The sequence below is a fragment of the Festucalex cinctus genome, chromosome 6 (assembly GCF_051991245.1).
Source record: "Festucalex cinctus isolate MCC-2025b chromosome 6, RoL_Fcin_1.0, whole genome shotgun sequence".
Taxonomy (NCBI): domain Eukaryota; kingdom Metazoa; phylum Chordata; class Actinopteri; order Syngnathiformes; family Syngnathidae; genus Festucalex; species Festucalex cinctus.
The window spans coordinates 7,265,766-7,277,092 of NC_135416.1; the positions used below are offsets into that span (position 1 = coordinate 7,265,766).

Consider the following 11,327-nt stretch of genomic DNA (forward strand, 5'->3'; position numbering starts at 1 on the left):
ATTCGAGAATCGCGCGATGTAGTATCGCGATATATCGCCGAATCGATTTTTTTTAAACACCCCTAGTATTCAGTATCCACAAAATCTCATGTTGATTGTTTCATTGGCCATCAACTGCATTCACTATTTAAGGCCATTATATAGAGCACTGCCTGCCTGCCTTTGTTACTCAGGGTGTCACCAAGTTACCATAATTTAACATCAAAAATAGAAAAACTTTTATCCACAAATAGGACCAATAAACAACTATATTAAACCTTGTCTGTAAAATATAAAAAAACAAAAACAAAAAAAACATAAAAGTGGCAAAACACAATCACAAGCGTTACTAGTAACAGCAGCTAGGCATGATGGGAAACCCTCCTACGATTACTGGTGCTCACTTCAAGTTAGCATCAGCTCAGTAGTGTGCACCAGAAGTGGTGAGAACACATTTCAAAATAAGAGTGAAGCACTTCCTTATTTGACTATACAACACTGTATACTACAACAACAGTAATACACATTTTTGTTACATTAATGCCACCCTGACTGTGTCAATACTAAACAACAAACAAACATTGTTTTGTATCAGAGCTCATTAGATTGCCACTGGATGGAGCCCAAGGGGGGGAAATGAAATTGTGCACAAACGTGTGCACAAAATGCTAATTTGTGACTATAAAATAAAAATTTATGGCAACGGAGTAGTTGTGGTTTCAAATTGGACTGTTGGTACGCAAATGGAGCGTACTGGCCTAAAGTTCACATGAGTGAATTTTATCCTGTCTGGCATCATTATGACCAAGAGGCATTTCATTTATTACTTTTTCATGCCTACTGTATACCTACACTCTAAAAATTAGAGAATTGTTGAACCAATTTAAGATTGCAAATTGAATTGTTGGCCAATTAAAAAAAAAAAAACACTTCAATTGGTAGCACACGATTTAATTAACTTAGTCCAAAGTGAATATATTAAGTTTAATTAATTATGAGTTCATTAAATTTAATACTTTGGATTGGAGTAATTTTGGATTAACTTAATTCAAATTAAGTTTAATGAACTCATAACTAATTAAACTTAATATATTCATTTTGGACGAACTTAATTAAATCGTGCATTACCAACTGAAACAATTTTTTTTTTTGGTCAACAATTAAATTTGTAATCTTAAATTGGTTCAGCAATTCTCTTTTTAGAGTGTATTTTTCGTCCATAAATTAATATTTCGTGTGCACACAATTACTGTGGCGCCTTCACATACAAGTGCCCCGACTTAAGAGTGTGAGGGACAGTCAAAATTGTACTTTCAGCTGTTCATTGAACGTGATAAAAATAATTTAAAAATAAATAAATAAAAATCCACCAATAGAAAATGAGTATTTATTTAGCGTTGGCTAGAATGACATTTCATTTCTAGTGAAAGGGTTGAAGTCAAAAAATGGAATTTCATTAAAAAAAAAAAAAGAAAGGAGAAAATGTTGAATTTGAAAGTAAATAGTATATCACAAAAAAACGATTGAATCAGCGGAAAATCTGTTTTGATTATCACAAATGAATCTGCCTCAATTTGGCTTCAACCATGCGTGGAAAAGTTATAAATTGGTATAAATCGATTTGATGTCATTTTATGCTAATGTTTTGGAGTAGGCGTGTGAATTGCCTAATATCTGGCGAATCGATCACGATTCGATACCGATTAATCCCGATACGAATCGATTACTGCAATTTTTTTTTTAATAAACTCCCATTTAGAAAATACTAAATTTGTACCTGTACACTGTAAGATTTATATGATCATGTATTTAACTGAAATTTCCACCCTGTATTTAACAAATAATCTGTTTCATATTTGAACAGCATTAAAATGAAATATTAAGTCTTAATGTTCCATTAATAACACATTCTTCCATGCTTAAAGTGTGAACCCAAACCCAAAGTAAGACTTTTTTTGTTGTTGAATATTTCCATCAAAAATTGATATTGAAATATTAATTCGGCCACATATTGATTCGATATGCGCACTGTAATATTGCGACATATTGGCGAATCGATTTTTCTTTACACCCCAATTTTGGAGGATACAAGTGGATTCTTGAGGCCACGCCCCCTCGTCACCCCCTTGTATGCACGCCACTGTGACAGCAAGGTGCACGTTGGACAAGTTGGAGAAAAAAATAATAAAACATTGTGGCCAGAGTTTAGTATTTTGTATGAGTGCAGTGAGGTAAGGGGAGAAAATGTATAAAGTTATTAAATTAAGGATGGAATTGAGTGTCCTTAATTTTTGGACATGCTGAGTGAGTGGACGGTACCACGTGTAAGTTATCCATCGACCCAGCAAAGGGGTGAAGTAAAAAAAAAATAAAAATACAAATCAAACCCAAACGCTCAGCCTCCTCTGAGCGCGGTGACGTCACCCGGCCATTAAGGCTTGCGATTGGCCCCGCCAGCATATGGGGGAGTCCTAATGAGCTGGCTCCAGGAGGGGGGGGGGGAAGAGCGAGCTTGACATCTCGGGCTGGACCACAACACGTCGCTGCAGCCGGCTTTCTCCTCAACGCTCATCGGTGGCGGGCCGTGTTGGGAGACGAGACGACACACCCGCGAAAACGCAGCCTCGCTTCCTTTTTTTTTTTTTTTTTTTTTTTTTTTTTTTTCAAAAGCACATTTTTTTTTGGCATCCTTTGCTGACTGCATGTTCAGCCACACACTGCCGCCCCCCGCGCATCCTCACTTCGGCCCCGCCGCATGCAGCCCGGGCGAGCATGGACAGTCGCGTCCTCGAGCATCACCCTCACGCCCACTTCGGGGGCTCCTTGGGCGGGCTGGTGGGCTTCCCGTATCCGCTCGGCGCTCACCATCATCACCACCACCATCACCACCACCAGCATCAGCAGCACCATCAACAACATCAGCAGCAGCATCACCACTACGAGCTCGCCGGCGCGCACCAGCTGCAGTCGGCGGCCGCCGTCCCCTTCACCATAGACGGATTACTAAACGGCTCTTGCTCGGCCTCGGTGGTCAGCACCGGCGCGCTCTTGTCGCCCGACGGCCACTACAAACTCTCCGGTAAGGTCCGCTTTCGATACTCAAGTTTTAATTACACATTTTGGAAGAGTTTTGGTTTGATACTTTTTTGGTGTAAAATAGATTTGAACGTTTGATTTTTTAAATTTATTTTTTGGTGGGGGGGGGGGGCATGTTTTTTTTTTTCGTGATTTTATTACTTCCTTTAAAATTTTGTCGTCAGTGGATATTTGTAAACATTAGTTTTTCAAAACCTGACTTTTTTTTTTTTTTTTTTTTTGTGTCATTATTTGCATTTATTATGATTTAATAGAGTTTTTGGTCCTGTTTCTGTATTTTATGTGCACTCTAAACATTGTCAAATCTTCCTTGAGATAACCTGCATGAAGTGTTTACATCATTTTCTAAACGTCGATAGGCTAATTGTGACACAAACAGCGAGCATATTGTCATCCTTGATTTTGAAGTGTTTTTTTTTTATATAATTTTAAAACACTGGGACTCCATCTGTGAGAAGTGCTGTATAAATATAACAAAAGCGATTAAGCTCCATCCTCAGTATTGATTTTCTCTTAAGAAAAAAAAAAGTATATGAGATCAAATTATTTAATTAAGCTGCTGCTAATTGGCCAAGCTGTCAATCAATGGATGATGAGGTAGCCTAATAACTCTTCACAACAACAACAACAACAACAACAGATTCCGGGGACCCAGACAAAGAGAGTCCCGGCTGTAAACGGAGAAGAACCCGGACCAACTTCACCGGCTGGCAGCTGGAGGAGCTGGAGAAGGCCTTCAACGAGAGCCACTACCCGGATGTGTTCATGCGGGAGGCGCTTGCACTCAGGCTGGACCTGGTCGAGTCCAGGGTTCAGGTAACTGCAGGCCAGGGCCATTTTTCTTTCTTTTTTTTTTTTTTTTTTTTTTTTTTTAAATTTTTGGATTTAGTTTTTTTGTTTTGTTTGTTTGTTTGTTTGTCTGTTTCAAATATATGACAAAATCTCAACCCCCTTCCAAACATGCATGCAGGGCTGTTTGTTCAGGAGATGGCCCGTGAAGGCCCATCCCATACTGGGGGCAGCAATTTGTCAACTAAGCTTCAATAAAGGGTCCCCCCTTTGAATTATGCATGGACACGACCTATTGATTTATGGGTTCATAAAAAAAAAAAAAAAAAAAGGCTTGTTACTGAGCCAACCAAAGGGGCAGAAAATAATATTTGCGTCAGTTCCCTATAGAGCTTTATTTAGTTTTAATTAAATCACATTTTGTAACAATGGAGGCTGCATATTTAATATGAAAATTAATTTAAATGAAATTAACTATTGTACTTAGTATTACTATCATGTGAATTTAAGCTACTGCATTTTTAATAGTAAATATTAAAATACTCGAATATGCATTTAAATATAGGTTAATGGCTTAAATTCAAAATGAATTAGTTAAGTTAATAATTGATTGTCCAGACATTCATTGTTGTCCTTTACATATCCTGCCTTGTAGGATTTTATTATTCTTTAAAGAAAACGAGTGAACACATCATCATTATTATTATTTTTTAAGGGATTGAAGTTAAACTAGCCTGTATGAAATTTCAAAATTAAACAATTAAAACAGTTGCAAAGAAAATATTGAATATAGCTATAATAATAATAATAACAATAATAATAATAAACATTAATTTCCTCCACAAAAATGGCCAAAATTTCACAAATTATGCTGCAGCTCGCTAAAGGTCAATGTCAGCGTCTTTCTACATATAACATAAAATTGAAAGCAGCGTATTATTAATTTGTATGGTCGTTGTGTTTTCTATAGGTCGTACTCGTGTATGTGGGAAATAACATTTTCTGAAAAAAAAAAAAAAAAAAAAAAATGTCCACATCATGGACGTCTTACAAGCATCACAACCGAGTGACGCTGTGACGCTTTATGTTCTTGGGGGGGGGGGGGGGGGGGGGGGGGGATTTTTGTTCCTAAACCTCAGCTTATTTAGCCTTCAAGCTGCTTAAACTCTCCTTTTATCGCAGGTTTGCGAAGGGTGTGCGGGGGTTGTGGCGGAACACGCGATAGAAGCCCCCATCAACAAATCCCACATTGTCGCGCTCCGTGTCCGCGCCTCGCCCTCATTATCCGCGCCTCGCGCCTTATCAGCGGCCAACACGCGGCCCTCAGCGAGCCCAGAGGCCGGGCCGAGAGAGCACCCGGGCAGGGGGGTGTGGGGGGGGGGGGGGGGGGGGGACGTCGCTCTTGGCCGGCTGGGCTGAGAAGAAGGGAGTCCTGCGAGGAGCAGCGGGCTGGTGTCGGTGCTGGTCTTAAAATGAAACGCTCCCAATTAGTTCGGGTGCAATTAGATTTAATGGACAGAGTTGGGCAATTAAGAAACTCGTTGGTGATTAAACGTTTCTGCTGTGACCAACTTGATACACAGTTACTCACTGTAGACAAAAAACATCAATGAGAATATTTTTAAACATTACATTGGCAACATCCTACTTATACATTTTGGTCCACGCGCAAAATGGATGCTCAAATGTCGCCACCGATTTGAATTCAAAGTAAGAGTCACTTAACAGAAGGTGAGGATGTTTCATGCTTTAAATCGGCATCACGTGTCATAAGTGAACGCATTACAGTAAGGTTTATGTATAAGCTGAGTGGAGTGATAATTTCACCTGGTCAATAGGAGCCAGCTGTTAGGCAGGCGTAATTTAGTTGCTATGGATTGTGGAGAGCTGTTTAAGGAGAATTGAATGACGCCATTTGGCAGTCATTGTGGAATTAGTTGTATAGAAAATTGATAAATGGATTGATGTGTTTGGATATTGCTGCTATTATGTTAACTAACTCATTTGCACTTTTTTATACAAATGTCTACTTTTTTTTTTTTTTTTTTAGATGTGAACATTAATATGTGCTGTGGAATTTTAATAAGGCCATTTTGGTCCCTTGTTTGTTTTGTTCCACTGATTTACAGTGAGCGCACTTGCTTGTAAAAACATACATATGCTCACATTAAATAAACATCGGCTGAAGCCATTTATATAGCGCATGCCAAATTAGGCAAAAATCCCTTAATACACAATCTGTCCTTGTATCTGTTTTAATTGACTTTGATGATTATTGTTGCTAATTAATTTACTTACAGTCAGCTCATTAAGTCACTTGCAGCATCACAGCAGGAAGTTAAAGTGTTTGTGTTTCCTGACAAGTCAGTAAGTTTGTATAGAGCAGTTCTCACATCACAGAGTGAACTCAAAAAGTGATTCATTTAAAGAAGAAAAAACAGAAATTAGTCAAATAATAATCATAAAAAACAAACAAAAACAAACAAACAAACAAAGTCCTAATGGAATGCCTGCCAAATAGTTTTTGCGTTTTAAAAATGTCAAGCTCAAATAAAAGTGCATTCCACAATATGGGTCTACAAGGCACCTCACCACCTTTAGATTTTTAATCTTGTGTGATGGACGATAAATAAAAAGGCTGTCAGCAAACTGCGGTGACCTAACAGGAGAATAAAATGAGACCAGATCCACTAAGTTTGGATGAGTCTGACAACTGAAGGTGATCGACTAAAATTGCACCCTTAAAACTGTTGGCTCAAAAATAACCCAAGTGTGGTCAAAAATTGGACCAAACCGCTACTTGGGTCAATTTGACCCATCTTTGCAATAAAACAAACCAAAGTAGGGTCAAATTGACCCAATTTTGTTTTGTATCAAAACAACCCAAAGTTGGGTCAAATTGATCAAGTAGCGGGTCAATTTGACCCAGCAGTTTTAAGAGCGTTTGTACTCCACAAAATGAAAAAATGATCAGGGAACCGGCGCAAAGATGACAGAACTGTGTCTGAGGGATCAAAACAAAAACCATTAGGTCTGAACTAACTCGAGATAATCTGTGAAAGTTTTCTTTAAGTAAACTAGTCTTGTGTTTATTTTCTCAGGTTTGGTTCCAGAACCGACGCGCTAAGTGGAGGAAGAAGGAGAACACAAAAAAAGGGCCGGGGCGGCCCGCGCACAACTCCCACCCGACCACGTGCAGCGGCGAGCCCATGGACCCCGAGGAGATCGCGCGGCGGGAGCACGAGCGCGCCGAAAAGAAGAAACGCAAGCAGGAGCGGAAGCTGCTCAAGTCGCAGAACAAACTTCTGCACGGCGACAGCTTCCACACGCCGGGCGGCTCCGAGAGCGACAGCGGCGTGTCGCAGTTCACCGACAGCGAGCAGCAGCCGTCTTCGGGTCCCAACGGGAATATTCACGCCGAGCTGCCCCTGACGCCCAGGGGCGCCGAAGGACACCAAACCGAATCCAGCTGCGACCAAACCCGACACGACTTCAGCCACCAAAACCAAAGAAGAGAAGCGGAGCAGGTTTCTCCGGGCGGTACGCACGGCTCCGGTAGTCCGGCGGGCCCGAGGTCCTCGTCCCTGCAGAAGCGCAACCCCTTCAGCGTGGAGAGTCTCCTCTCGGACGCTACGCCCCGACGGAAGCCTCCCCTGGACTTCGCCTCGCTGCCCACCCAGAGGACACTGGTGGGTAAAGGCCACTTTTTGCTTTACCCCATTACCCATCAGCCCCTTGGCTTTCTTGTGCCCCAAGCGGCCCTGAAGGCGTCACCGTGTCAGGACGGCCTCAACAGGCTCCACCTGGGTCAAAACCTGGAACAGTCTTGCGCTCCCACCGACCTCTCTAAGCCTACAAGCGCGGATCATAAAACACACAACCCTCACAGTCCCGTTAGCAATAGAGTCGACGTGGAGGAGGAGTTTGCCGGCGATTGTCCCGCGCTCGCCAAGTCTCAGGCATCCTCGCAGTCCGCCGATTCTGGCGAGGCGCTAACCGACGACTGCCAAGCCGAGGAGCGCTGTGCGAAGGAGGAGCGAGCGTCTCCGGGCCTCCCCGAGGGTCTCGACGCAAACGCAGACTGTAGGGAAGCGGCCGAAACAGATGGCGAGGACGTGGATATGGACTAACACGATGACTAACACGGCACTGCTCAGACGCTGTCAGAAACAGGGCTACAGTAGGAGCCCATTTTGGTCCTTCAAGGTACAATAAGGCTCCTCTGAATAGTGGACTCCCAGGTGTGTTTCCGAGATGTAAAATGGATACAAAGATATTTGAGTGACAAGGCCTTGTATCCCTAAGTCCCATTTTTCTGAGTGGACTGTTCAAACATTCCCAAAGCTCTGCAAAGATGCTTGCAAACATATCAGGAATCGGGAGACTTTAGTCACGTTTCCACCAAGCAAATCAGCGCGACAAAGCCTCTTTTACACAAAGAACCCACAAAATAGTTCCTCAGAACAGTATCAGAAGATCCAGGCACTGTTACCTTTTATAGATCCCGGCAAAAGCGGGTCATTATCGCAATAGTGGTAAAAATAATCGCACCATGTGCTTAAGCAGAAGTACAGATGCGAACACGAATCACTGTTGGAGCTGTTCTTCCGTTTAATAAAGCCATGGAATTGGAATATGTTTTGCTTCGCCGAATCTTTTGCCGTTATTGATACCTTGAAAGACACCAAGATCTCAATCAATCAGGATCTCAACTTTGGTTGTCTTAACCGCACGTTATTTAACGACCTGTTGTCATATTCGGCGGTCGAAAAAAGTAACAAGCCAGTTTTTTTTTTATTTTACGTACAAGTTCATTCAAAAGTACTGTATGTAACTCTTGAGCCGTACCATATCGAATCCTGAGTCAAACCGAATCCAGTCACTTCACTTTCAGATCGTTTCGCACCCCCCTGCATCGAAAACCGTACAAAGGTGTAGCAATTACAGATAGCTATTTTCAAATATAGCAATTAAAGGTACATAAAAGAGTCTAGCTAAGCAATGTAGTTAGAGGAAGTCAAGCTTAAACATTTCTTGACAATAATATATGTGAACCCACTAATCTAAATTTGTGGAACATGAGTTTTATCCATCTCAGGGGGCGGCCATTTTACCACTTGCTGTCGACTGAAGATGACATCACAGTTGCTCAAGGCTCAGGAAACGACCAATCACAGCTCAGGTGTTTTCTGAAGCTGAGCTGTGATTGGTTGTTACTTGAGAACTGTGATGTAATTTTCACTCAACAGCAAGTGGCAAAATGGCCACCCCCTGAGATGGATAAAAACGGCTGGATTTTGCTGCTTAACTCATATTCCACTAATGCAATATTCAATAGAATACCGTATTTAGACTAGTGGGTCTGCATAGAACATATTGTCGAGATTTTTTTTTTTGTATGACTTACCCTTTAAGTACAGTGAATAAGTATTAGCATGAGACAAAACAAGATCAAGTGTGAAACTGGTGAAACACTATTTTCACAGATGTACTTCCGGTTCGGATGTTACCTCTGAAGATAAAATAGTGGCGACGCTCACTCTGTACCAGTGTCGCTTATACATAAAATGGTGGCGGATAAATTCCTTTCTAGCGGGTTATGAATTCAACAAGTGAGATTGTGGTTGAACATGACATGGAGAATATCTTCTTAGCATAGCAATCCCGTTGCCACACGGGAGTGACCATTGTCTGTCGACCAATCAATGGATGGCAGTGTGTCTAGCTCCACCCTTTGCAAGGTGGCACATTTCAAATCAGTAATCATGGCTTCTTGCACAAGTTGGACAATGGAGGAAAAAAAACAAACAATCTTCGCTACCTTTACAGCGGACGTGAACTGCACTGCTTGGTGGAAACGGGACTTTAAATCCTCACCTATTTTTTAATGACGTGTCCTGAACGCTGAGGCCGCAGGTTTTCTTTTTCTCTCTTTTTTGGTGACCAAAACCTGTCAAGAAAACACATGTTACTTGCAACCGAAATCCTCAGATATTGTAAAAAAAAAAAAAAAAAAAAAGCAGAAAACGATATTTATATGTAAACGTTTTGATAAATAAAAGCTATTGTTTAAAAGTGAGTGCCGTCTTTCCAGGGAAGGGAATCGGGGGGCCGAAGCTTGTGGACCGGTGTGGGCGTCGGAGCAGATAAATCCCCCTCTCTCACTACCGTCTGGCTGTTTGTATTTATTGCTTTAACAAATTTATTCATTTGAAAAGGCCGGCCTGGAATGAGGTTAGTGGCCGCCGGCTATAGGACCCTGCGCCTCCTGCTGAGTTTTGATATGAAAGTAATTATTTTCCCACTGGCTGCTGCAGGGTCTCCAGGCAGCTCCCCCTTCCTCCTCCCGCCCCTCCCTCCCTCAGCCCAAAGGGTTATTAGACATTAGTGATTTCTAGTGATATGGAATCACATAAACTTCCTACAATAATAGAATTAGCATGAAAGGCAGGGGTGTCAAATTGAAATGGGGGAATAATAGCCAGCTGCACGGCGCTCGTGCGCGCGCCTGGCAGCCTGCATGCGTGTGTGTGCATAGACTATTGAGCGTATGAAGGAGGGGTTGGGGGGGGTTGGGGGTGTGATTCGTGGGGCGGAATTTTCATGAGCTGGCGCGCTTGTCAGGCAGCCCTTGTAGCCGGCTATATTAAGATAGATGTTCGATGATATCCCTCATTGTTCTGTCGCTTATATTGATGTCGCTGCCTTATCGCCCTATTGATCATGTGTCGCACATAATAGGACAGGCGTGCTGCCTGCCTGCGTAACGCCGCCCCATCCAACACCTCCTCCCTCACAAAAGGCGCCGGAGCCCCTCGTCATTTGTTGTTATTGTGGGGCCCTACGGGAGTGAGCCAGATAAAGATTCACGGGAGGGGAAATGGAGTGAGGGCCCACATTAATAATTTTTTGGGGGGACTCTAACTAAATAAAGATGCTTGAACCAGATTTTTTTTTCTTAGGCTATAGGCCCCTTGTTTGTACATTATACATAAGTTAGCATAACTAAGATATCTTGCTGTCAAATAAATAAATGTCCTGCCAATATTATTTGAAATGAAACATACATTTAGAAGTTAATGGTACAAGGGTTTTGATTTAATAAAGTTTAATTAACCCGTAGACCATCATTGTCCAAAATACGGCCCGGGGGCCATTTGTGGCACGGCGTCCATTTTTCAGTGGCCCGCGACATATGCTAAAAATGGCATTTGACTCAGTTAAAATAAATTAACAAAAACAAAAATGTTTGGAGATGGTCAAAGTAAGAAGGGAGGGTATTGAAAAACACAGGTGCCATTAAACGTTATTTATTTTAGTTCACAAAAACTAACAAAATAACTAAAACTAAAATTCAAAAAAACAGTTTTGTTAACGAAATAAAATAAAAACTAAAATGCTTTTTAAAAAAAACGAAAAATAACATACTACAGTTTATGTTTACGAAACTAACTAAAACTAAC

The 11,327-nt window shown here is 41.6% G+C and overlaps 1 protein-coding gene across 1 annotated transcript; it reads left to right on the forward strand.

Annotated features, from left to right (window-relative positions):
- Positions 1-2,602: 2,602 nt before the first annotated feature.
- Positions 2,603-8,930, forward strand: LOC144020665 (homeobox protein unc-4 homolog). The gene is made up of 3 exons (XM_077524360.1): positions 2,603-3,058; positions 3,716-3,891; positions 6,966-8,930. Exons 1-3 carry the CDS (start codon positions 2,752-2,754, stop codon positions 7,992-7,994), a joined length of 1,512 nt encoding a protein of 503 aa, XP_077380486.1. The 5' UTR covers positions 2,603-2,751; the 3' UTR covers positions 7,995-8,930.
- The last annotated feature ends 2,397 nt before the right edge of the window (positions 8,931-11,327 follow it).

Bases quoted from the DNA above. Each gene is read 5' to 3' on its own strand.
- LOC144020665 (XM_077524360.1), top strand. From the start codon at position 2,752: ATGGACAGTCGCGTCCTCGAGCATCACCCTCACGCCCACTTCGGGGGC. The intron at 3,059-3,715 runs GTAAGGTCCGCT...CAACAACAACAG, and splicing joins CGGCCACTACAAACTCTCCG to ATTCCGGGGACCCAGACAAA. The intron at 3,892-6,965 runs GTAACTGCAGGC...TTATTTTCTCAG, and splicing joins TGGTCGAGTCCAGGGTTCAG to GTTTGGTTCCAGAACCGACG.